Source organism: Zymoseptoria tritici, chromosome 13 (assembly GCF_000219625.1).
Source record: "Zymoseptoria tritici IPO323 chromosome 13, whole genome shotgun sequence".
In the NCBI taxonomy this organism is placed as follows: Eukaryota; Fungi; Ascomycota; class Dothideomycetes; order Mycosphaerellales; family Mycosphaerellaceae; genus Zymoseptoria; species Zymoseptoria tritici.
Genome location: NC_018206.1, coordinates 592,468 through 618,692, shown reverse-complemented (window position 1 = coordinate 618,692; position 26,225 = coordinate 592,468). Strand labels below are relative to the sequence as shown.

Below are 26,225 nucleotides of genomic sequence, written 5' to 3'. Positions count from 1 at the left end.
AGTGAGGACGACGAGATCAGAGAGAGTAATGCTGTGTAGAGGGTGGGTTATGACCGATGCCTCTGAAAGAGGTGAACATGTGAAGGTGCAGAAAAGGGGCCTCGTAAAACATGCTGTCGTTGGGTATATGATCGCTAACTGACGCACGACATGACGGTACTCTTTCACTCTTTGACTTCTCCCAGAGTTGTCGATTCTCCATCACTCACCCACCGCCGCCGCCCTTCAAGTCGGAAGCCCAGATGAAAGTGCCACACCTCCACTCTGTTCCCTTCTCTTTCTCCCCGCTCGGTCCCAGCGGCCTGGCGCACATCCAAAAGCTTCTCCCTTGATTCGAGCCCTTCTTCTTTGTTTGCAATGTCTTACAAGGCTCTTCGTGACCCTCGCACAGTGGCGCGGGAGGCTTCGTGAAGAGGGCACCCCAGGAGCGCTGGCTGCGTTCGGCGGAGGCGATTTGTGTGGCGACCTGATCGGCAGTGGGACTTGCGCTCGCGGTTGGAGATGGTGGCTCTTGCGACGGAAAGGTGGTAGAGGGAGACTGAGGCGGGGGAAGGGCGACTTCGGCCGGCGGCGATGTAATCGAAGTTTTCTGTGATGACTCCTGGGACTGGAGATCAGGCTTGACTGGTGATGCTTTCGAAGAGAAGAACCCCTTCAGACTCTTTTGACCTTTCGATGGAGCAGCTTTCGTGTCCTTCTGTTTCTTGCTGGGAAGGGGGTCCTTGGACGGTATCGAAGCTTTGCGCTTAGTGGGAGGTCTTGCCTCGTCGGACTGTGAGGCTGCAGCTTTGTCTTCGTGCGGTGAGATATCGGCGGAAGGGGCATTTGCTTGCGCAGCAGGATCAATCCCGGACGGCGTCCTCTCCAATTGAGATGAAGCGAACTTCTTCACAGGTGGTGCTGCGAACATCGACTTGATACTTCTCCTCTTGTCGAACTCTGGCATGCGTTTCGCAGAAAAGGCTGGTGTCGACTGAAGAGTCCACTCGACCTTTCTTTGGCCATTTTCAAACACCCCTGGCGGGTTCATGATCTCCAGCAAGGAGACATTCCTACCATGATCATCGACGACATCGTGAAAGTCTGCGTACACCGGACAGTGATCCGAGCCCAGAAGACCTTCTTGGATGTTGGCATCCTTGACCCAGCTCTGCATCACATCGGCGACGAGGACGAAGTCAATGCGACTCCCAGAATTGCCGGGCCGAGCGTTCTTCTTCGTGTCCCAGTGCGTGTACATGCCTCTCCTCGTTGGGTGAAAGCCGCGAGTCGTGTCCCACAACACGCCAGCGTCTCTGCCTTCATCCCTCTCGCCAATGACCTCTCCATCCGTCAGCAGCTGATTAAATATCCGCCTGTTAGGCCCAGACACAATGTCCTCGTGGGTGGCATTCCTCTTCCTGATGTCCTCCAAATGGCCTGCCGAATCGATCTCATGCCTGGTCACGTTGAGATCTCCCACCAGTACAACCCTCTTGCCTTGTCTCATGAGATTCCTGATTCGACAGTCCAGTGCAAGAAAGAAGCCAGATCGAAAGGCATCTTGCAGGCCGCTGGTGTTGGCAGGAACATATACTCCGAAGAGCACGAATGCCGGGAACTCGACAATCACACATCGTCCTTCCGCATCCAAGGCAGCAGGGTCCACTCCGAGCTCCGCCACTTGGAACGCACTCGGGTAGCCGCCAATGCTCTCGCTCTCTGGTAGATCTCGATATGGCGTGCCCGATGGAGACTGCAACACTCCCAGCAGCCCTTCTTCCGCTCTGATCGGCGCGCACGTTGCATTGCGAGTGTAGATGCCAACACCAGAGTATCCCTTCTTGTACTTTGGCAGACTGAAGTAGCAATCCCACCCGTCCACGAGTACCATGTCATCGCGTAGATCCTTCTTCTGTATCTTCAGCTCTTGCATTACAACGATGTCGCTTTCGAGGATGTCGAACATGGACTTGAAGCTCCTTGTATTGTTCCATGGCGGGTATGAGAAGGGGTTCCGAATGCCATTGACATTCCTGGGAGAGAGTTAGCATGAGGTACTGGGAGGATCTCAGATGTGCATACCAAGTTGTGAGTCTCATCTTGGCCACCGCGGTCGTGCGCGTCCGTAGGCTTGACTCTCGCGCGTGAGCATTCTCGGTGAGAAGTGAGAGAAATGCAGAAGGCAAGCAGGCGACTTCAATGTTTACATGGCAAGTGTGTCTTCAACAAAGTGACGTCGAGTATAGCTTCCGCCACTAAAGATTTGGTGCATTTCAAGGGCAATTGATGCCGGAGCTGAGTCCGCAACGCGAACTGCTCGCGTCGCCTTCACTCTCAAAGACATCTGGAAGCATATGGCAGTTCAATCGTCAATGAACATGACATGAAGTTCCTCAACGACACGCCATGCCGCGATTTCTCACTCCGGCCCGCATAACACTCCTGGTCATCATCTACCTCTACCAATCCGATCAAGTGTCAACGACATCCAGCCGAGATGTGATCTACTTCATCGCCTGCCGCACTGCTCTGGCGTCGGAGTACGATGTTGGCACAGTCGATGATCGCAATTCTCTCTGCTCTTCTGAGATCCATAGCATAGCCGAGAGCCTGCAGCAATGGAGTTCGAGAGTTCCAGGTCGAAGCATGTACGATGTATTGCTGCAAGCTTTGTGGTCATTGGAAGGCCTGGATTCTTTACACACGTTGATCAGCCAGTTGAGGCGAACGACGGAGACTCGAGGGTTGATAGATGAAGAGACTGGATGCAGACCGGTCACGCCTTCTTCTCCCCTCGGACAATTCCTTCGACGAAGTCATGTCGAATTCACAAGATTGCAATTCGCAGACTCACAGAATCTGTGGAAGGCCTTTGCGGCGTCTCGTGCTCCTACGTTCGATGAGTGGGGAGCGAGGAATCCCGAGCAATGTGCTGAGTATCTGGAGAAAGAGAGCTCTGTGGATATGCTTGCGCTTTCACGAATCTCCACACTCAGGGTTTCGGAATCTGCCTCGGACGCCAGTGCTTTTGACACGGACATGCTTCTGGGATTCACGATCACGCAGCTGCAGAAGCTAGGAGCACGAGTTCCCGACGATGTCAAGTCACGATTGGAGACGTGGATTGGCCACCAGGCTGATTCGGGCACTCAATCACTGCACTTCTTCATGGCTTACTTCGAGCACTGGAGGGCTGGGCAGTACAACATGGCTCTGGAGAGTCTGCATCGGTATTTTGATTACTCTCTCACCTCTGGGTCAGGTGGAGACAATATGAAGGTGTTTTACCAGTATGCACTGCTCCATCTCAGCGTGCTGCATGCGGACTTTGAATGTTGGGATGAAAGCGTGGATGCGATGAATGAGTGTATTGCAACGGGTGAGTCTCCGACATCGAGACCTCCAATATTGTGCGAGCCGTTCGCTGACATTCACAGCACGGGAGAATCAAGACTCTGCATGCTTGAACTATGCACTGTCCTGGCTTCTACACCTGCGACATGCCCACCCGGACCAAGACCACTCCTCGTATGGAAGCATCTCCGGAGTTGTGGGTAGTGGTGGTGGCGAGCAGGATGAGATCACTTTTCTCAAGACCAAGGCTCGAGAGGGCAAGCATTGGCTGTTGCTGAGCGGCACTTTGCTGGAAGAAGCTCGATTCGAGATGTTCAGTGTATGTTGTTCGGCTGATGGGCTCAGACCTAGCTGTGCTGACAGTCTCGCAGGGAGGCAACGCAAGCCGTGCGCACGAACACATCATCCAGGCGATGTACCTCAACACACAGCACAACTTACTTTCATCCGCCTCCGCAGCATCACTTTTCCACGGCGCAGGGTTTGATCGACTAGGTATGTCACATCTCGATCGATGGTGCAGTACAAATTTCTCCATGCTGATGACGTCTCGCAACAGGACAGATACATGTCGCAAGCCGAGACTACGAAAGCATCGACGCCATTCACAAGACGCATGCGCCGCTCGCTGATCGCGTGCGAGCATCTTGTCGTCTTGCGCAGACACTGGCGTTCTCAGGATCATACAGCAAAGCGACGAGCATCTTGGAGAACATCACATCAGACGTGCAAGGCGTTCTCAAACTGGAGCAGCGAGTCCAAATATTCGCGACGCTTGTGCAGCTGCGGCGAGAACTCCATCGGTAGGTCGAGGAGCTTTCTTTCGCCAGCAGTGACTGACATTCTCTCTCAGCGGCAACATCTCCGCAGCAGAATATCATCTCGCCCAGATTCGGCCTCTTCGCTCCACCAGTGATCCCGAAGTCGTCTTTGAGATCCATATTCTGGAGATCGAATTACTGCTTCGACAAAAGCGGCTCGAACAGGCTTTGCATAAAGTCACGCAGCGCCTGTCCGAGGTGAAGCGTCGCGGATCAGGTATGCTCTCCTGCACAACTATACATAACGACGTCCACCGCGCACAATGCTAACAATGTCTCTACGTCCAGACTTCGCCCAACGTCTTCACCTTCACCTCCTCAAAGCCCGGATATTCGCCCTCGGGAATCAATCTCCACGCGCCTTCACAATTGCACTTCGAGCGGCATGTACTGCTGAGCGACATTTCCTGCTTGGACTCCTGCTGGAGGCGATCGTCGTGCTCGGAAAGATCCTCGTTGATTTGACGGAGTTTGCGGCGGCGAGGGACTTGTTGACTTCGGGATTGCCGCATGTGAGTCCTGTCTTTACTCTCTACCGCAGAAATGCAGTTTGCTTATTACTTGGACGCAATCTAGGCACTCGAGTCGCACGACCTCTACCAAACCGGCAGACTATTCGCCATCCTCGGCGAGGCGCACGTGGGTTTCGCTGGGTTTGGGTGTGAAGCTGGGAGCAAAGAGCAAAAGTCGCAAATGAGGATTGCGGGTGGATACTTCGAGAAGGGTAGAGCTGGTAAGTTCATGAAATCATTTTGAGTCAGGAGTCGGATGGCTAACATGTGATTTCGACGCAGCTTTCCAGAAAGTAGAGGAACACCAAGGACAACTGGACTGCCTCCTCATGAAGTCGAGGGTCTTCGCATGGGAGGGCGATGAGGCTTCGATGCAACTGGCAGATGGGATATACACGCAGTTGAGCCTCGAGGAGAGTACTGTTGGGAGTCGGTGATCACATCTGATGATTGACGATTGACGACGAGCACGAAGTTAGAGGGTTGTCAACTTTGAACTTCCCGACCACCATGCCTCGACGCACATTAAAAGTCCCAAAGCAATGACGACACGCTTTTTGCGGCTCTCACAAACCACGCGAGCGCTCCCAGGATCACACTGGTTGTTATCGCCCTTGCGAGATTTGACGCAGGGATTCTTGCTACTTGGAGCACGTCGCGGAAGTTGGGAATAGATCCTGCGAAAGACCGAGCTCACAGGGTCTTGCTACAGCATTGAGTGGCAGATATTGAAGGTATGCTGTTGAGCGTCACAATTGTCGTCATGGTCGTGGGTTTGGCGAACTTGAATGAAGTTGATGTCAGATGTGTGTAGGGGTCTTCTGATTGCGGTGGGTCCAAGGCGAAGGATGTGTGGAGAAGATAGGTGGGAGTGGAGCTGGCTCCGTTGTCGCCGGATATGTTCGTTCGGGCGGCGGAGAAGATGCGGGCAGCGGTGGTGGGGCGGGTTATGTTCCGCCGTGTGAGCAACGGCGAGGTCGAGGACAGTGAGATCAATACAAATAGGCGACACTCGTAGCGAGATGAAGACGGATGCAAAGTAGATTTCACCGTTGACATTGGCATTGGAAGGGTCTCTCGTCTCGGGGCTAGGCTCGAAACGTCGGCAGATTTCAAGATATCCTGCCCACTTCTTCCGTCTTCCCACTTGGATGCGAACCACGCGGTGCTGCACGCTAGCTGTGCGATAGTTCTAGTGTGCATCGCTCCAGCCCCCATCTCCGCATCTCTGCATTCGACCGCTCTCCTCCTCTTCCTCCTTCTGGCTCGGCGACCTCCTCCTCCTCCTCCTCATCGTCCTCTCTGTCCCGCCCTGTATGCACCGCTCGACGACGTGCTCCGGACAACGCCGACCACCCCACCGCTTACGCCATCTCTAATATCTCCACCACCATTGATTCGAACCAAGAATTGCCCGGCCAGGCGATCGGCAGCGCGTGAGATTAACGGCGACTTCCGCTGCGGCCACTCACCTTTCACGAAAGATCTCTTCCACCACACTCGTCGCGCTGGCTGAGCGCCAGTAAGACGACGCGCGCGCCTCCACCACACACACTCGTTTGACCACCCACCCCACGAATCGCCAACATGCTACGCCCCGCGACGCCACTGTCCGTCATCTTCTTCGTCGCATTCGTCCTCCTCCTCCTCAGCACGATTTCCACACCCGTCGTGCGAGGAATACCGCTGGGTCGCTTTCAGGGCTATAATTTTGGAGTGCTGGGGTGGTGCAATGATGATGGACGGTGTACGGGAGCGCAGATTGGGTATAGCACAGGTTTGTGATATATATGCTATGCTGGAGGGCTTTTCGTCCCAATGCTGACTTTCTTGCTCTGAAGATGGCCTGTTCTCCGGCCCAGATACAGAGTCGGACTTTTCTCTCCCTTCTTCGACGCGAAACAGTCTCTCCTCGATCCTTATCGTTCACCCGATCGCCGCTCTGCTCACGTTGATCTGCTTCGGTCTCGCGGTGGCCGCTCACTTTCACGGTCCGAGCCATTCTCCACGCTACCTCCTCGCGTTGCTGATTCTCACGATCCCGACTCTCCTCGTCGCTCTCCTCGCCTTCCTCGTCGACATCCTCCTCTTTGTTCCGCATTTACAATGGGGCTCATGGATCGTGCTGGGAGCTACCATCCTCATCATTGGTTCAAGTATAGTAACTTGCGCGATGCGTCGCACATTGGTCAGTCGCAAGGCTCGGAAGAAGAGGATTGCGGAGAATGCGGATATGAATGGGTCGACGTACTACGAGCAAATGGCGGCGAATCAAATCATGGCTGAGCAGCTGCCGAAAGCGGACAGTCCTCCGCCGATGAGCGGTGATACGATGGTGAATGACAGTGGAAAGCAATTTGCGACATTCGAGTCGAAAGCGCATGCAGATGGTGGGAGGAGAAGTACGGACGATCAAACACCCTTGAATCCTACACCGAGTGTGCGATCTGCGAGCACGAATGGTGGAATGAGGAGGCCGTATAATGAGAACGCGCCGCCTATGCCTCGTCCGAGCGGAGAGAGCGGGTATGGCAATGGTATGCCGCCGAGGAGACCCAGCAGAGATCAATATGGTAATGTAATTGGATACGGAGAGCAAGGAATAGCAATGGGCGCCATGGGAGGAATGAGGCGAGATCCCTCGCAGACTTCAGTTGCGTCGAATGGATCAAATGGATACGGAAGAGGCAGAGGCGGCTACGGACCTCCACCGAGAGGGTACGGACCGCCGAGAGGACGTGGTGGATATGGGCCACCGAGAGGCGGCTTCCGCGGAGGTCCACCGCCGCCAGGCTGGAATGGAAGAGGTAGAGGATATGGCCCTCCTCCTGGAATGATCGGTCGTGGAGGAATGCCGCGACAAGGACCACCTCCTGGGTATGCGAGCGATCCGTACTATGGCAACCCGCGTGGACCTCCGCCTGGGATGCCGCAGCCTCCTCCGCCTGCACATGATCAATACGCGCCGATGGGCATTGGACAAGCGATTGAGATGGACGAGAGGACCGGAAACGCAACTTTGCCGCAACCCGCATATGCGAGCAACAATGAGTATGGGTTGAGGGATAGTGACGGAGACGTGGCAGGAATGGTGGGACTACAGCAAGGTCTGCGAGATGTGCCTGATAGTCCGAGACGGCATGACAGCGACTGGGGACCCGGTTCGAGCTTGTATTCTGGGACGGACCCGTAAGTTCAAGGAGATGCGTACTTCAATCACATTCAACTGACATCTATCAGACGCCATGACTCGAATCAGCAGCAATGGGCACAATCACCCCTCAGCATGCCCGATGGTGCTCGCGACTCCGGCTCAACAGCCGACCACCAATACTCCGGCACCCTCCCCTCTTCCCGCGCATTACCTTCCGACCAAGCTTTACCACCTCTCCGCAAACCCGCCGACTCAGACACCTACTACGAAGACGTCGACCCCCGCTTCGCCGTCGACTCCCCCGTCCCCGCAAACCTCCTCCCCGGCCAAGCCACCACAACAGGCGGAGGCGGAGGAGGGGGAGGAGGCTACCACGCCACCTCCACCCCAGCACGTACGCTCTCCCCCGCTCATCACAACCAAAACTCACACCCTCAATACACCGAACTCCTCTCCCACCCCGCCTCCGACGTCGCCGCCCCGACCCGCGGCCGCGAGACTAACGACCTCCCGCCCCACAGCCCACCCCCAGGCCTTCTGAACCCCCTCCAGCACGGAAACTACAGCACGAATTCCCTCAACAACCCTCAAAACGAACGCATCTCCTCCTCCGCCAGCGCAAACGACTTCCTCGACCCCATCCCCGATGGCGCGCGCTCACCCGGCGAAGGAAGCGAAGCTTCACATTTCACTTCCGTCTCCCAACGAGGCGTCAACCCCGCCTGGCGCCCTGGTCCAGGCATGGCGATAGGAGGACCAATGGGTCCAGGCTCGATGAACGGCGGTGGCATGCCGCCCGGTCCCCGACCGACGAGGCGGAACGACGACGTGATTTTGAACGCGAATCCGGACTTTAGCGTTCCGGGCATTGGACCCGCTGCGAGAGGGGGAGTGGGCAGAGGCGCGATGGGACATGTGAGGGTCGGGAGTGCGGGGGCGAGTGGCATGACGCCGGGGGGGAGGTATCCGGTTGTTGGGCCGGGAGATGTTTAGGGGATGTCTTATGCTGGGAAGAGAGGGTTGGGGAGGGGGAGGGTTAGAGGGTTGGTGAGGGAGTGGGAAGGGAGATGGCAGAAGTGTGGATGACGTATGTTCGGATGAATCATGGGAGGCGGAGATGACCCTTCTCCGAATGGGGTGTGGGTTTTCTTGTTGTGTCTTGTTCTTGAAGCGGGTATACAGACGGAGTAAAGCGAGTGAGCTTTTTTGTGGTCTCGACGCTCGGATATGACATATACCAGATTGAGCATTCATTCATCTTGAGCCGAATTCATGGAGAGAGTCCTGCTTGCATTGAAGAGCGGTCAACAACAGATAAGGATGGAGGCGGAGTTCGATGGGCACATGAATGGGTAGAACAGCAGAACGTCAGCAAGAGCGAAGAATCTCATAACAGCGTCAACGCAGAGTATTGGATGCATGTGCTCTACGCTACTCTACTTGACTCTATGTCTACGTCCTTCTCATTGCCGCATATCATTCGTATCGATCGTGTCGAGGGCACCAATGCGGTGCACACTACTCAGCTTCAGTCACTCTCCTCGCCCTCCTCCATCATCCAGTTCCGCGAAGGGTTGTCTTCGAGGGAGAGCTCGAGTTCGACTTCCTCTCCATCCTCCTCGTCGGCGACGTCGGTCTGAGCGTGAGCGGGAGACGTGGAGTTCATAGTCAGCTGAGGAGAGCCTGATGCTGCTTCTCCGACATTGTTGACTTGAGCTGGAGCTTGTGGTGTCGCGGCTGGCTCGGGTGCTGATAGTGGTGGGTCTGAAAGGGTCTGAGCCCGGACAGCCGCGGCTGGCATGCTGTTCTCTGGCGATGGAACAGCCGTCCTCGCAGCTGCGTGGGGAGCAGCTGGGGGAGCCGTGGTGGTCAGCTGGACGTTTATTGGCGACGATGGCGCCTCGGTCGCTTCATCCGCGGGCTGTCCTTGTGGATGTCCCGTGGTATGAGCCTGGACACCCTCCACGTGGCCTCCAGTCCTCGTCTCCCGCATCAGTGCATGCATCTCTTCGTCCATCGCCATATCGACCGGAGCTCTCGGCTGATCCCCATGATACAAATCCAGCACCTGACCTCTCCCCAGCACTCTATCCTCAACCTTGATATGCGGCAAGTCCGGCAACACTTCTCCTTCACCAATCAAGTCTGCAAGCGCCTGCTTCCCCTTACCCACTTTCTTCGGCAGAGTCGGTCTCGGCGTCGCTCCGATGTGATGATACGCAGGATCATCTCTGCCATTGGCGATACGACCCAGCTCAGAGGCGAAGATCCATGGAAATGACATGAGCGGCACCGTGGCGAACGTGAGGCTCATCTTGGGCACCTGCCGACCACCTCGCTCGACAGTCTCGTGGGAGGAGGCGACGACGGCAGTAACTTGATCGGCGGTGACAGTGTACATTGCGATGAGGAAGGGTTTGAGCTTCGACCACTCGCGTTGGACGCTGTCAGTGCCGGCTTTGGTGTAGCAAATTTCCTTGAACTGGTCGCGCAGGTTCATGGAAACTTCACCGATCTTCTCGTAGAATTTGTAGTCGTTGATGTCGTTGTGGTGAGACTGGACGAAAGTAGTGAAGACTTCAAATTCGTTGGTGATGCCGTATTGCTTCATGATGCGGCGCATGGTCTCGTCGTACTCGGCTTTGACTTCGGTTGCGCCGGCGATGAGCTCAGGCGTGGGAGTGTCAGCGGTCAGGATGCGAGCGTCGAAGGGAAGCTCCCAGGCAGGTTGAAAGTTGTCAAGCTTGACTTCATCGTATAGCTGGCCGAGGACTTTGCGGGAGGTGTAAGATTGTCCGCGAGCTTCAGCCCAGTGAGGACGAGCTTTGACTTTGAGCTCAACGGGGAGAGTGGCAGGTACACCAGTTTTGACGTAGTCGACGGCAAGGGAGTGTAGATTGGCCAGTTGGAGACACTTCTCGTTCTTCACGCCGTCATCTTCTTTATCGGCCCAGAAGCGGTGGTGAGATGCGATCTGCCCCAGCTTGTTGTTCTTGATGTAGTTGACGAAGAAAGATGTCATGTCGTCGACTGTCACCGGACCTGTACTCAGCACTGGTGGCGGTGCAGTGTAATCCATGGGAGGGTAGTTCCACTCAGAGACAGGTGGGAAGAGATCCGCGTCCCAGCAAATGAGGTAGTCATCGCCGTCGAGGTCACCGCCAGAGCACATGTTGGCGAGATCGCGGTCACCGGTCTGTGGGAGAACCACACAGTCTTTGAGGTGGTGAAGCGCGGGCACATCAACAGCTTCGACCATGCGAATGTCGCCCGGATGAAGTGAAGGGTTGCGAGCGAAAAGACAAGGTCCTTGGATGACAGTGTAGCCGCCTTTGGCATTGGGGTCTGGAATCTGGAGAAAGATTTGAGGAAGCGTGGGCGGGACTGCCATATCGCCTTCGTCAGTCTTGAAGCCGTCGAACTGACCCTGCAGCGTGCCAGTTTCGTCCGTGACACCGAACACAAAAGCGCCCTGATCGACGAAGACTCGTGCCTTCTCTTTGAGGTACTTCAGGTTCCAGGATCTCCACAGCCGCAAACAAGAGATTGTGAATGGATCCTTGGTCGCCATGAAGCCATCAAGGATGATCGTCGCCAGGTAGATTGTCATCTGATTGAAGTCGATGTTCTTTTGCAGTAACTTCAGCGCCATCTCCTCGTCCGTCATGGCCAGGGCCAGATCTGCGAGCATGTCTCGATACTTGTTGACGAAGACGTTGTCCGGCACACCGAGTGAAGACATGACCAAGATCAGCTGGACATTGAGATTGGCGGCGGAAAATTGCGACATCTTGCAGATCTCCAGTCCGTGAAACTCCGCTGGGAACTTCTCCTGACTGGGTCGAATCTGAACAGTCATACCCTTGAGCGAGGGATCAACGGCCAGCACGCCTTTGCAACCTGCCATACGGAACTGGTAGACAGAAGGACAGTTGTCGAGGCGGAAGTGGTCAGCAACCATTCGAGCCAGCAAAGGAGAGATCTTTCCCACTCCATCTGTGAAGCAGTATCCGTTCCGCTCAACATCTGGGATCCGCTCGACGTTCACACTGTGCGGAATTGCACGTGTAGTTGTGTAGCACTGTCCGAGTCGAGAGATGTACTTGGCGACATTCTTGATCTGAGTGAAGTTGCCCATCCACTGCCGAATCATGTTCGCATTCAGGTCGGGAGTGGAGGCGAAGAAGTAGGCACCGTGCTCGCGAAATTGAGCGTTCCCAAAAGCGAGGAACTCGTAATGTCGGTCTGCGACACGGATTCCATGGGTCATGGCCTGCTTGATGCGTGAGAAGACTTCATTCATAGCTTGTCCGTCTTGGGATTGCAGTTGGCCCTTGTGCTTCTCGTCGGTGAACTTGACCCGCATGAAGCGATCCTCGTATTTCTTGTAGTTCCGCACGACACGGTTGCTTGTTTCCAGAACGGGAGTGGCGAAGTAGATGGTGGTCGGAGTAATGTTGGCGGCGGGGATTTTCGTGCAATACGCTGGTCTCTTCTTCTCCACGACCGAGACACGGTTGTGCAAAGAAAAAATATCGCTGGGCTTGTAGATTCTCTTCCCTTCGTCTGCGATCTTCTCCAGCATTTTCACAGCTCGAACGGTTTCGATCGTGGAGAGTCTCTGCAGGAATGCACGATCGATGTTGCTTTCGTGAAGAGCACCGACACTGATGCAGACCTCCAGCTGGTAGTGTACTGAGAAGGCAAGATGGCTTTGGAGCATGTCGAAGAGCGACGAGACAGCCTCACCGGCAACCTTTGGAGGCGCTAGAGCTTCCTGCCATTTCCATAGGCTCTCTGGTGGTACTTCGTTGAATGTCAGATCTTCCTGCGTTTCCAGCACGACGTTGTGGTCTCTCAAGGCTTGAAGGACATCCAAAAACGCCTCTGAGCTAGCCACATCGCCAGCGAAGGTGATTTTGTAGGTTCGCCATCTCCCAGTGTCGATGATGCAGCCGGACTTTCGTATTTGAATCGCACTGCTACGACGCATAGGATTCTGATCGACGTCAGTCTGTCGGAAATCGCTCCATTCCTCCTTCCACTCCGACTGTTTCACATTGTGCGTTGCCCGAATGTTTGTGGTCTTCCGAGTGGTGATTGATGGAAAGTCGGTCGTGATGACAAGAGAGGTACAACCATCACTCCCATGCACTAGATGCATCTTGTGAAGGAGCACCATATCGATGGATATCTTGAAAGATCTGTCGACTTCTTTTGGCGCGCCGTCTTTGCCCGTTGTGCGGGTCCGAATGGCGAAACTGAGCTGCAAAGTCTTCTCTCGCAAGTCAAGCATCATCTGTGTCCCCTTCGCCGCGATGGAATGCAGCACCAGCATCTCGTCTTCGCTTCGCATTACACCCATCTTCATGTCCTTCACGGACAGCAAGGTATTCATGGGGTACGATCTCGAACCTTCCGGGTTGTAATACATTTGAGTAACGCGGTCAGTGTTGTTATAAGTGCGAAACAATTCCACTTGACCGTTGGGTCCATTCCATGGAATCGATGTGCCAGCCCAAGACACGTCCGCTGGAGCTGGGCGGAAAAAGACCACTGCTTTCTGGTGAAGGGTTTGAGGATTGCGGAGAGCGATGTATGAAACGTTCCCGTACGGCATCATGAGCTGATGTACATCAAAGGTGGTCCATCTGAGAGGGATGCCGACAAGATCAATCTTGAGCTCGAGCTTGTTCATTGGAGACCGCGGCCGCTGCGAGTTGTGGCGGTTGTGGTTGTTGTTGCGGTTGCGATTGGGAGTATTGTTGCGGGAGTTGTGGTTTTGATTACGGCTGTTCGGGGCGAGGGCACTGGCTACTGAAAGCCACTGGGCAGCCCCACCCACAGGCGTCGGAGTCTGAGAGCGAGAGCCAGGTGGAGTGCCTTGGCCAGATCCTGGAGGTGTCACAGGATGACTTCTAGTGTGCACTGACGTGTTCTGCGCTGGGTTCGACGATCCAGACAGACTCCTCATATGCGGTGGTGTCGCCATCCTGGACATTGGTGAAGCACGGCTTGGATTCTGAGGTGAGTCTGTCCGCGTCGGAGTCGATTGACGTTCTCCACCTCCGCTCCCTGGCGACGCTGCGGTCCCCTGCGGCTCATGGCCATTGAGACCGTTCTCCGGCTGTCGATTGCCGCTGCCGGTGATCAAAGTCTGGAACTCCATGGCTCCCTTCTGACGAATAGCAGCCGCTTTGCGACCACGCGCACGTTGGCGATCTTGTCGGTGCTGAGTCTGCTTGTGATGATCTTGGAGAGACTTGCCTTTATTCTTGGCTGATTCCTTTGCGATCGCCTCCTTGGATGATGTAGCCGAGTGCTTCAACGAGCTTGATGTATAGACTCGTGCGGACTTCGATGTTGAGGTCGAGGTTGCTGGAGACTGTGAAGCTGGTGAAGGTCCTTTTGCCGATACCGACTCCTGTCCGGAGGTCGGTAGACGTGTTGGCGTTGGTGGTAGTGATGGTGTTGACACTGGCGCAGACGCCTCTCGAGGTTGTGAGCTGGATGTCCGTGCTGGGGAAGGTGATATTGCTGGAGTGTTGTCAGTGAGGAGTCGAAGGAAGAAGAGCATACAGCAACGCAGTGAGGTAGTTATTTAGCAGGTCAAGGTCTCGCTCCATCATGTGAGAGAGATGTGGGTGAACGTCGCGTGCGCATGTGCCTGATGTTGACGAGTAGGTGAAGTCGCGACAAGCTCAATCAGCAGCAGGCACCGATATCCCTCGTTTGGCTCAAAAAGGCAAGCACATGCTCGACGACGTGAACGCTCGCATATGACATCGGACAAGGATTTACTCACCAGCTTTCTGCGTTCTCTTCCCGACTGCCTCTTCAGCAATGTCATTGCCAAAGACGTCGTCTTCCTCATTCACCGTTGACATCCTCGTCTCCTTGTCTCTGCTGTCCAGCACGGCCTCAACCCTGTTCGTCTTCTCATCCTCCTCATGATCCATCGAGCTGTTCGTCTTCGCGCCTTCGATGCCAATTCTGTTCTCTTTCTCGTTCGTCTTCTCTTCCTCAGCATCGACTTTCGTTACCGCCTTCTCCTTGCATGCGACGCTCAATCCGTTTGCCAAATCACCTATCCGCATCTTGTGTATCTTCTTTTGACCAACTTCGTGCGTCTTCTCTTTATCCTCTATTGCTCCACCCTTTCCGCTCTCTCTTCCGATCCGTCAGTGAAACGCCAGTCCCTCCAATGCTGCCAAAGTATGATGTCTCGTCTTCAAAATCAGCGAAGCGAGAACTGCAAATATATCAACCAAAGCAACATTGTATCGTATATTGTTGTTTCCTTTCCATTTCTGTTTGCCTCGAGTGAACGACACCTCCGTTTGTCTCCCGTCCCTGCATATCCTCTCATGCACGCAACAACGGGTACTCGCAGTGTTTGCGTGCCACAAAAGAAACCTACGGATCAAGTGAGAAAGAAGTAGCCAATATCAAGTAATCTCCGTTTCTGTACTCACTGAGCTCTCACCAATAGTCCAATCGTAGGGGGTATCATAATAATCATCGCTGCCTCCCAGACCCAAAACCGAACACCGTTGCAAATTCCACCTCGCTTCCAGCCTGTTCCTGCAAGGCGAGCATCCGTCCTTCTTTTCCGGATCGGCCGTCCTCGACAAGATTCAAATCGTAGGAGGGTATTGAAACAATCATCGCTTCCTCGCAACCCACCTCCAACGCCATGAAATGCAAACCCACCTCGCTTCAAGCCTAGATCCAGAAGGCGAGCCTCTGTACTCCTCTCGCCTCATCAAATCCGACCACAACCCACCACAACACCATCTACTCCCTCCTCGCACCCCTCCCAACACACCCCCACCCAACAGGCGGAACTCTCCTCCTCCCACTCCTAACTCCATCCAACTCCCTCACAAGCGCCTTCCCCAACCTCTCCAAAATCCACTCCGCCTCACTCTGCTCTGACATCAACGGACTCTGATCCGACAGCCACGACCAATTCCGCAGCGGGTCCCCACCATCCTCACCTTTCGTAGGTCTGCGTCTGAGTCGGCGCATGCGGGAAGGTGGAGTTTGAGGATGGGCATGCGAGGCGCGGAGTTCGGATTTGCGATCGGTCACGCCGTCGAGGTCGAGGTCGGTATGGTTGGTGTAAATGTGGGTCGGGGTAGAGGGAAAGGTGTAGGCGTGGGCGAAATTCGGGAGAGAGGTTGGTTTGGAGTATATCGTCCCGTCGAGGGTATGTTGCAACGGCTGCGGTTCCCGGAAAGTATCAGCCGGCTTCAACGCTCCAGGAATAAAAGCGTCCGACTCGCGACGGTCGTCATCACCATCATTCCTTTCATCATCTTCCTCCCCCATGAGTTTGAGATAATACTCCCAATCATGCCAAGAATACTCCTTCGGCGGCTTCACCAGCACATCCTTCTGCAACTTCCTCAACTCCCTCGACAGAACGTAATGATAGAACCTCACATCCCTCTCCAACGACTCCTCCCCCTCCATCGCCTGCCTCACCTCCTCTCTCGAAACGTGCTTCCCCAACTTCTCCGACAACATAGTCATCATCTGCTCATCATGTCGTCTCGGATCCATCCTCGGCAAATGCTTGTTGCCGTGCTGATCGACCAGCCTCTCCCGCTTGCCAAACGGAGTGTACCGCTCCACCGCCTCACTCCACCGATCCATGAGCTGACCAAGGTAGCTCCGTCCTGTCTGTCGCGCGCCTCCCGGACCAGGCAGAACGGTGAAGCCAGCGACCCAGTCGGTGATCTCCGCCACCCACTTGACGACGGTATCGGCCATGTTGGAGATGAGAATCGTCAGCGACGGGATGGCGAGCATCGACCACATGACGAAGAAGGCTTTGCCTGCATTGGAAGCCGGCGCAAAGTCTCCGTAACCGATCGTCATCAGCACGACGAAGGTGAAGTACAGGCTTTGAAAGTAAGTCCATCCAGCGTCTCGTTCCGCGAGCATGAAGATCACTGCACCAACGGACCAGAGCATGAGCGCGAAGCTGAGAGAAGTTGCAAGCGCCAGATATCGCCGTTCCCGCTCAGCAGCTTTCTGCACTTTCCGCATGACGCGGAACTCCTCTTCTCTCCTCTGCGCGGGCGTGAGGGATGGATCAGAACTGAAATCCGCCTGCGCGAACCATGAGACTTTGATGGTCTGTTTCCTGCCGTCCACATTATGGACCGCAGACTCCCGTCTCTTCTCCACGATTCGCGCCGCCATTTTCTCTTTCGTCCGGTCGAGTACCAGAGTTCGTATACTGCCGACTACCAGACCGACCATGATGATGCCGCAGATGGAGAAGGGAATGATGAGACCTCGTCCGGTGGTTGTCTTCGGAGCGTAGTCGCCTAGACCGATGGTGAGCAGAGTGGTGTGCGCCCAGTACACCCCGTCGAGGTAGCGCCATCCTTCGATCGTGCTGAAGACAAGAGCGCCCAGGAGGAGGTATGCGATGAAAGCCATTGTCTGAAGCATGAGCGTCCGCTGAGCGGAAGTCAAATTGAAGTCCTTGGGATAATGCTTCCTCCTTGCCCCATGCACCGTCAAGCACATCAAGAATGCAATACACATGTAAATCGACGCCGCGAAAATCGCAAAATAGAACGCCATCGTCAACGCATGCGCGCCTTCCGGAATCGCCTCCCTCGGCGTCGTAATGTAATAACTCGGAGAACTCGTCAAAGCAGCCATATCCGCAATGAGCAATATCCCCGCCAGCAAGAACCCGGTGATTGTGATCGGCTGGGCGGTGGAAAAGGCCAGCCGTCTCGCCATGTTGAGCATCAACGCTGAATTCCCGATCAAGGCCATGACGAGTGATACCGCGTTGACAGCGATCAGCCATCGAGGGTCGCGAATCTTAATCCCGTCCGTCTCTTGTGCGCCGGGCGGTAGGTACACTCTCCAGTCATACACGAGAGCGCAAATACTGAAGCCGTTGGCGATGGGACCGAAGGTGGCGGCGATGAGGGGGCAGGCGGTGGAGGCGAACCACCATGTTGTGCGTGCGGTGGAGGGGCTTGTTTGGGAGGTTTTGTCGCTGCTCTTTTCGGCGGAGGAGTTTTGCTCGACATCGTCGTTGGCGGCGTGTTCGACTGTGTCGCCTGCTCCGGGATCGATGTGGCTCATTATGGTGTGAACTTCCAGTCAGGACAGACTGGAGATCTCTCGCAGGTGAATGTAGAGATAAGCAGCCGATTGAGGACTGCTGTGGGCCAGACTCGTCAGCTGTGGAGAGGGATGATTTTGGTCGAGGTGGACGTGGAGGTGAGCATACCTCCTGTGGCGGAGGGCGGAGGAGCGAGTGGCATGTCGGCGGCGGAGCAGAGTCAGGAGGAAGGTGAGGTTGAGGTCGAGTTACAAGATAGCAGGTATCGCCCGGTTGAGAGTGAGTGTGAGGGCAAATACGCGAGGTCCACTTCCAACTTCACCTCGAAATTCCGGGGAAGCGACAAGTCTGCACGTGACAGTGCTAGTGCCTTCATATCTGTTTCAACACTTTCACAACTTTATTACCACCGCCAACACAACATTCAACATCATCCTGCCCTCATTTTCCTCATCATGCCATTCATTGCTAGCAGGCACTGCCCTGCCAATGAACATCGTTGTTAGCAATCGCTGCAATCCTCTCTCCGAACCCTGATCCAGGTTCAGATCCAGGTCCGGAAACTATAATCTCAAGACACACAAGCGCTGACTGCCCCTCAGCCTCTGAGGGCTGTTCACAGTCACAACTTCAGTGCCGACTGATCACCATTGACCCTAAAGTGACCCGGACTAAATCCACCCTCCATCGCAGTGTCCCACCACCAAAGGAATCGCAATGGCTCTTGAGATTCCAGGCTTACCGGACCAGGGGCACAGCATGTCATTTCCCCGGCATCAGTCGATGTCTAGGGTCGGAATGTCCCCTACAACTCCTGGACCAAAAGCAGGAATTAGTTCCGGTTCACACTTTGGGACCATTCCTCAGAGTGAGGATTGTCAACTCGGACAAGGTACTTGATGCAAAGCTCACACGATCTCGCGATAAGACGCTTTTGATTCGACAAAAGCCCATGTCTGCAAGTCTTTGTGCTGTGGACGCCTTCCGAGTCGATGTTCCTATGCAGTCCACAGGCTGTAGATAACCCTGGTCAGCCTGTCTCACGCAGACAGGAATCGCGCCGAAGATCGTCCACCAGGTATTCGGACGCCCTTGTTTAACAATTTCGAGATTGGGCGAGCATCATACTGATCCCCGCCAAAGTCAAATCGGTGGTGCGATACGCTGCTCCTGGAGGAGACCTGTCTAGACCGGCCCAGCTACATCTTATATTTGCTCGACTCTGCCACCTTCGTTGGGTAGCTTTTCGCTATCTTCTCCGTCTCTCGTTTTGTTCATCTTCTCTTTGACAATGCTCTTTGTTCATCAGGCGCTCAGCGCGCTGACGCTCCTTGCCACATTCGTTTCTGGTGCCCCATCCGCCGGTCTTCTCGGTCTCGGCGTTGGCGCAGCCGTCGACGTAGACCTCAACATACAACTTCTGGCCGAGCTTGGAGTTGCTATCACCGAAAATGTGACCCCACTCACCCCTCTGGCGGACTTCAATCTCGACGCCAGCCTCGACATCAGAATTTTCTTCGGGAGGGGAGGATATGGAACTCTGCAGAACGTGGCTCACGGTGCGAGATACACCATCACCATCGATATCGATGGCGAACCCTATCCGGTTCAATTCGACACCGGCAGTGGCGATTTGTGGTTGCCTAGGGCGAATTTCACATGCGAAGACGGGAATTACACAGTAACAGATCCATCCAATTGCATTTTCGCAGGCCGTGGCCCCACTGGATTCTCTCAGGGAACTATTGACGACGAGATCTACGATATTTCATATAGTGACAAATCGGCTATCAATGGCACCTTCGGCTACGGCACTGTCTCTTATGGCGGAATCACCGTACAAAAACAGCAGTATGCACTGGCCGACAGGGGTTATTTCCCTGGCGGCAACAATTTTACCTCTGGTATTATGGGCTTCGGGCTCCCGTCTCTGACTGAGGCTTACTATACAGACGGAACGAGAAACAACTACAGCACCGTTCCGTACAACTCCTGGCCATTTCAAGCTATTGAAGACGGCCTTCTGGCTCCTTCACAATTTACTGTCGGTCTATTCAGACGTGGCCTCAACGACACACAAAACTCTTATGGTGGCTTCGTAGCGCTGGGAGGAACGCCTCCGCCAGCCGATTTTCCGTACACTGGAGTGTGGGCAACGACTCCAATGATCAAGGTCGCTTACCCGACGTTTGACATACCCCTACAGTACGACTTCTACAACCTCCAACCCGATGGATTCACGGTGAACGGCAATTTCTTCGAGTGGGTGTCACCAATCCAGAACGACACCGGCCTTCAGGCACCTACCATAGTGGACAGTGGAACGACCGTAAGCCGGGTGCCCTCGTACGTTAGCGCAGCCATTGCTCAGGCTTTCGAGCCTCCTGCTCATATCGACCACGACTTTTTCGACTGGTATATTGCGCCGTGCAACTCTACTGTGCCCGAGGTCTCCTTTCGCCTCGGTGGAAAAGACTTTGCAATCACTCCTCGCGATATCCTGATCGACGGCGAGTTGGGCGAGGTCTATAGTGATCAATCATGCCTTATGGGCTTTCAGCCCAATCCTGATCCGAGCAAGTCGAATAATCCGAGCTACGCAGCGAACCCCATCTTCGGCATGACTTTCATGAGGAACGTCGTGGTCGTGCATGATCTTGAAAACTACCAACTCACCTTTGGAGGTGTCCTGTGGGACTGAAGCGTGGGAGTGATCGTTACCCTGGCGGACACGCATTCAATTCTTCGAGCGCGGTCCTTCTGTTGTCTCGCCACCTTGACGGACAAGTTATCCTTGAATTCTTTCCTTCACGATACTGTATGTAGAGTAACTTGAATCCGAAACCACACTGTTTTCGATGGTTTAGCTTGTTTTGAGCGTGAGCGTAAGTGTTGGTGAAATGAGTGCTGCTGCAGGAGCAGTCTTGTTCGATCTGGCAGGTCCTGCCAGACCTACGTTGCTTACTCACACACCGCACTTACCTTCTTGGACAGAAGATACTGGTAAACAGCGACAACGCATTGACCTCGTTGATCAAGACAGTCGAGCTACAGAGTCTACCAGGCGACTACCAACCCTACTGTGTTTGCCTTGGAAACGGCGGGCTTCTCGGATATGTCCTTCGACGATCTAGTGCAGCGACTAAAGCAGGTCGAATCGAGACTTCAGACTCGAAAAGAGCTCGAAACTGAGAACCTGCCCAGAGCGGCTGAGCAGCGCTACAACCGGATTGATCAGCAGATCCGGAAGGGCATGAGGGACAAGAAGGACGTGGAATTTAATTATTACCACAAGGAGGTTCATTTCAAAAGAGACTGCTGGATCCTGAACGGCATTCCTGGGAAGAAGGATCAACGGCCAGCGGATCGGCCAACAGAACATGTAAAGGCTGCATAGGGAGCGCAATATCGAGCCGCATTCACTTTCCAAAAGGGGCGTGGCCATCCACAACACCAAGATTGGATGCTGGACTCTGGATGCACTCGTCATATGATATTCGATCTACGGCACTTCATGGACTACAAGAAGGAGACCGGCAGTGTGACACTAGCCCTTCAGGTAAAGGGCAAAGGCATGGTGAAAGTGCCCGTGAATTGACCATGGTTCATCCATACTCCAGAGTCATGGCTCGTAACAAATCGACAAGCTTTCACTCACTCTACATAACGTCTAATCTTCACAAAATCTATCAAGATCTCCTTTCTCCAAAAATACAGTATATGCCGACTTCTTCCATGCACACCACGCCATCCTCCTCAATCTACACTCTCGCCTCCGCAATCCCCTTCTTATACCTCTCCACCGCCCTCGCCTTACTCTCCCCATACTCCACATGCGGCCTCGGATACCCCAACTTCTCAAACTCCCCCTTCCCCAACCTCTCACTTGGCGCGAACACCGCTTTCCCCTTGACATGCTTCAACTCCGGCACCCACCTCCTTATATACTCCCCCTCAGGATCACACTTCTCCGCCTGCGACACGGGATTGAAAACCGTATAACTCGGCTGCCAGCCATTGGTATTATTACTCAGATCCCAGTCCACCAAATGCTCCGCGAAATATCGTTCTCCACGGCGGTAGTCGATGAGCAGATTCGCGGAGAGGTAGGAGGAGGTATTCATCCTCGCGCGATTGTGCATCCACTTCTCCGCTCGGAGCTGGCGCATTCCTGCGTCGACGAAGGGAACGCCGGTGGTGCCTTCACACCATTTTTTCCAGCCTTCTTCGTCGGATTCCCATTCTACGTTGTCGAATTTCAAGTTCACTGGGAGATTCATCGAGGTGTGTGGCGTGGCGCAGGTGGTGTGGCGGTAGAACTCGCGGAAGACGAGTTCGCGCACCCAGGCTGCGGGTCCTTGAGGGAGGGAGGGGACTTTCTTGCCACCGGCGGTTTTGTGCTTGAGGCAGGCTTTCATGACTTCGCGGATGGAAATGAGGCCCGAGGCGAAGTAGGGGCTCAGCCGGGACGAAGGGTCAAGAGCGGGTGTGGAGCGGTCGCCGGCGTAGGTGTCGACTTTCTGGTCGAGGAAGAGGGATAATTTCTTCATGCCTGCGTCGTGTCCAGCCGGCCATAATTTCCTCACCCTCTCCCTCTCCTTGTCGTCTGCGAATTGCTTATTCTCCGGCGCCTTGGGAATCTTCCCCCCAAACAACTCCTTGAACTCCTCCCTCGCCGTCTTCTCATTCCCCTCCGGACTCGCCACCGTATCCAACAACCCCGGATCCTCCCCGACCTCCCCCAACCACGCCCGATGATACGGCGTAAACACTTTATGCGGCGTACCCGCTCCCGTACATAGTGCCAACGGCTCCACAACCGTCTGGTCATGCAGGACTTCGAATCCCACCCCATCGCCCTTCTTCTTAATGAAATCTATATCTCTCCGCAACTCATCGACTTCGTATTCCATGTTGGCGTAGACGTGGGATATATCCCACTTTTTGACAAACTCCAGGACTCGGCTTGTTTTATCTTTCCTCTCCTCGGCGACTAGGATGGCTAGGGGAACGTTTTTGTCCTCCAATTCCTTTTGCAGAAGTTTCAACGTTTCGAGAATCAAATCCACCCGTGCGGGTGATGTGCCATGCCACTCCATATCCTTCGGCGAGTGTAAGTAACACGTAATCAAGTTCCCATTCCCTTCTTTGACTTTCTCCGCCGCAGCAGCAAGGGCGCGGTTATCTTGATGTCGGAGATCTTTCGAGCGGAACCAGTGCAGGACATTGCGCGGTTTGTCGTCGGAGGAAGACTTCTTGAGGAGGGTGGTTAGTTGATTGAACGGCGTGTCGGCGTCGATGCGTTTCGCGACCTGGATGGTGGGATGGCGGAGGGGGTCGTTGGGGGTGTTGTGTTTGCCGATTTTGCCGGCGGGCGCATCGTAGATTGCATCGGCGCTGGGAGAGCGGGCGTGTTTTTTGGGAGGCATTGTGGAGGTGGATCTGGAAAGTGAGTGTCGTAGGAGGGGTGTGGTGGTGGATGGTATAGGCCGGAATGAGCGTGTCAGGAGAGTATAGCGAATGAGTGGAGGCATGAATTGAGAAGCATTGTATTTGCTACAGACGACGAGTCGGGCTGGCTCTCCTCCTAGCCTTTGTGTGGGAAGGGGAGCGGCATCATCATTGATCTCGCATTGTGAAGACGATCACGCTAAGATCGCGCTAAGATCGAGATCCAGATCGGCCCCAGATCTGCTGTGACATCATTGGCTTGTGCTGAGCCCGACGTGTCGGTTTCGCGTTTCGATAAGGTACCGTGTGCTCGACATTTTGGCTTCGTCTTTCGGATGAATCTGTACCGATGTCACATCCATTCTCCCTTCCGCCCATCTTCACTCCACACTACCACCTGCCCCTCAATCCCGCACCGATCGGAACCGCAACCCCAGCAGCCCGACTATCTGCCCTGCACTCAGCGCCCCTCGTCTTCACAGGCGACAATCCCGGCGTCTCAAAGAAACTGTCATTCCCATTCCCACTGCGATCGACAGCCCATTCCGGCGCCTGCTTCCAGTGACACCAGTAGTCCCTTCGCCTCTCCGGTGGACCATCCACATAGCCGAGGAGGTTCTCGTAGACGGGGATGAGGAGGCGGGTGAGGAAGTCGTCTTTCGTGGTAGGTGTGGGCTGGGTAGTTGTGGAGGGCGAGGAGTTTTCGGTGCTGACTCCACCTTGACCCGCGGTTGAGGGAGACGGCTGGCTGGGATTGGCGATGCGGTAGAGCTTCTCCTTCTCTTGCATCGCAGGCGGAGAAGTGGCGGGCACAGCGGAGAGAGCTTTGATGCTTTGATAGTACGATTCTTGCCGAGCGAATTTGTTGCCGGATGTCCACCAGTCACGGAGTTCTTCCTCGGGAGTCATGTTCACGGCTGGTTTGACAAACGGCCAGCACGCTCGAGGATCGGCGTTGAATCCGTGGGACTGGGGTAGGAAGCGGCGTGCCAGTGGGATGCGGTTTGAATGGTCGTAGTCGGGCGTACTGTCGGCGAGAATGTCCTCCTTATCAGCAACGGGTTGAGGAGTGAGTTGAGAGTCGATCCATCCGATCGGCATGTCGGAAGCGGAGAAATGTCGGAGTGGAGTGACAGTTGAGTTCTCCGCTGGACGGTGACGAGCGAGAATGCTGTTCAACTGCGCAGCCTTTCCACCGCCATGAGTTTGACGTGATGGCGTCTGGTAGACATTCTCATCACCGCTGTCATCCGCCTGGAAAGGATCATGCATGAAACTGCGACGTGCTGAGCCTCCTGACATGCTGACCAGATTGTCCCGACTTTGACTGCGTGAGACCGCACGATCGCTAATCGCGAAGAGTTTCTCACGCATGTTCTCGCGGTGCAGCAAGATGGGGTTTGAGTGGTTTGGATGAGAGGCATCGTTTGACACGATGGACAGATTCCTGCGTTCGGCAGCAGTAGGTCCAGTACCCGCCACTCGTGGAGGTTCAAAGTCGTACGGCAGCGCGTTCAGGCGAGTAGAGCGTGGTGGAGAATTCTCGGCTGGAAACTTGTAGGGCATAGGCAAAGGCTCCTTGGAGGGAAAACGTGCAGAGCCGCCGGTATGATGAAGACCACAGCTACCAGCCGGTGCAGGTGGTGGCTTCCTCGCCGGTCCAGCGACTGTGCCACCGCGATATTCAGGACCAGAATTGTTGTAGAGATCGGCGTACGAAGCCGCAGGAATGTTGAATGGATCCTCGATCTTGGGAGCGACAGCCCGAGTCGGGGCAGCTGGGTAGTACGACGCCATGTCGATTTTCGCTGCTTGCTGCCTAGGCGGGCTTGTGTAGTACGAGGAGTAGTCCGAGTCGGCAGTCATCCTCGGAACGGCCACCGGATAGTATGAGTCCATGTTGGGTGCTTGAGTGTGCGCCAGGAGTTCCTGATAGCTGGATGCCTTGAAAGCAGAGACACTCGGCTGGAAAGGAGGTGCTGACGCTTGAACACGAGATGTTGACTTCACCACCGGTGGTGAGATCTTCGCAGGTTCCTTGCTGATGATCGGTGGTGATGGCTTTTTGACTGGCTCCGGCAACAGCTGCTTGATCTCGGTCTGTCCAAACTCCAGGTCGCCCATGTAAGCCTCTCGCTGCTTGGCAATGGTACGAAAGTATGCCAATGTGTTTTGCTGCATCTTCTGGTAGGCGGTCTCTCCTTTGAGTTGATCACCCGCCAGCTGACCTTCAATCTTCTTGCGGATGTTGGAGAAGTGACCCAGATTGTCCCACACATTGCTCGTGTTCGACCAGATATGAGCAGAGACATCACCGTTGGGGTGTTGAATGAACTGAACTTGACCTTCGCGGTGTCCGACGAAGCTGTTCAGGAAATCGATACCAGGCAATACAATTGCAAAGACTTTTAGAATCTCCTTCTGATCGACGGTACCTTCGACGGTCGCCTGCTTCTCCTCCGGCTTCTCCTCGTAAGCTCCCAGCTCGCTTACAATTCTGCGGTTTCCACGGCGTGCAATGATTTGGAAGCCTGCATCATCGATGGTGGCGCCATCTGAACGCTCGATGGTTTTCGGACCGGATGCCGTGGTGCTGGCGGTGTGCTGAGAGAGGCTGGAGTATGGACGAGCGGGGAGATTGCCATCGTGGGAGATGTGGTACGTGTTGATGCGTACTTCCGAGACCGGCACTCCACCATCGCTCGGATCGCGCTCGCGGCTGGAGTTGTTGGAAGGGTCGAGGCTGTGTTGAGCCGGCTTGCCCTTTGCGCGCGAAATTGGGCGAGCGCGGTCGCTGACGGGTGGATGTACGATGGTAGGGTCGGCTTGCTGAATACGCTCGTTCTGTC

At 54.8% G+C, this 26,225-nt stretch overlaps 7 protein-coding genes across 7 annotated transcripts; 3 read left to right on the top strand and 4 right to left on the bottom strand.

The window, feature by feature from the left end:
- Positions 1-205: 205 nt before the first annotated feature.
- On the bottom strand, positions 206-2,081 carry APN2 (APN2 DNA lyase apurinic/apyrimidinic; the record flags this gene model as incomplete). Its single annotated transcript, XM_003847549.1, has 2 exons — positions 206-2,015; positions 2,065-2,081. The coding sequence occupies 2 exons, from the start codon at positions 2,079-2,081 to the stop codon at positions 206-208; spliced, it is 1,827 nt and encodes a 608-aa protein (XP_003847597.1).
- A 307-nt stretch (positions 2,082-2,388) lies between these two features.
- APC5 (APC5, anaphase promoting complex protein subunit 5) lies at positions 2,389-3,823 on the top strand (the record flags this gene model as incomplete). The annotated part of the gene is made up of 2 exons (XM_003847699.1): positions 2,389-3,361; positions 3,420-3,823. 2 exons carry the CDS (start codon positions 2,389-2,391, stop codon positions 3,821-3,823), a joined length of 1,377 nt encoding a protein of 458 aa, XP_003847747.1.
- A 2,123-nt stretch (positions 3,824-5,946) lies between these two features.
- On the top strand, positions 5,947-8,574 carry Pali (pali pH response regulator; the record flags this gene model as incomplete). The annotated part of the gene is made up of 7 exons (XM_003847700.1): positions 5,947-6,446; positions 6,532-7,109; positions 7,189-7,247; positions 7,361-7,720; positions 7,799-7,858; positions 7,910-8,217; positions 8,498-8,574. The coding sequence occupies 7 exons, from the start codon at positions 6,257-6,259 to the stop codon at positions 8,572-8,574; spliced, it is 1,632 nt and encodes a 543-aa protein (XP_003847748.1).
- A 1,488-nt stretch (positions 8,575-10,062) lies between these two features.
- On the bottom strand, positions 10,063-12,987 carry RDR2402 (RNA-directed RNA polymerase; the record flags this gene model as incomplete). Its single annotated transcript, XM_003847548.1, has 2 exons — positions 10,063-10,870; positions 10,919-12,987. Coding segments are annotated over 2 exons (2,877 nt in total), but the record flags the coding sequence as incomplete, so codon positions are not given.
- A 2,633-nt stretch (positions 12,988-15,620) lies between these two features.
- Positions 15,621-17,945, bottom strand: MYCGRDRAFT_51359 (potassium channel; the record flags this gene model as incomplete). Its single annotated transcript, XM_003847547.1, has 3 exons — positions 15,621-15,840; positions 16,048-16,084; positions 16,127-17,945. The coding sequence occupies 3 exons, from the start codon at positions 17,943-17,945 to the stop codon at positions 15,621-15,623; spliced, it is 2,076 nt and encodes a 691-aa protein (XP_003847595.1).
- A 1,271-nt stretch (positions 17,946-19,216) lies between these two features.
- MYCGRDRAFT_77835 (uncharacterized protein) lies at positions 19,217-20,626 on the top strand (the record flags this gene model as incomplete). Its single annotated transcript, XM_003847701.1, has 1 exon — positions 19,217-20,626. One exon carries the CDS (start codon positions 19,217-19,219, stop codon positions 20,624-20,626), a length of 1,410 nt encoding a protein of 469 aa, XP_003847749.1.
- Positions 20,627-21,686: 1,060 nt separating this feature from the next.
- MYCGRDRAFT_77832 (uncharacterized protein) lies at positions 21,687-23,354 on the bottom strand (the record flags this gene model as incomplete). Its single annotated transcript, XM_003847546.1, has 1 exon — positions 21,687-23,354. One exon carries the CDS (start codon positions 23,352-23,354, stop codon positions 21,687-21,689), a length of 1,668 nt encoding a protein of 555 aa, XP_003847594.1.
- Positions 23,355-26,225: the final 2,871 nt, after the last annotated feature.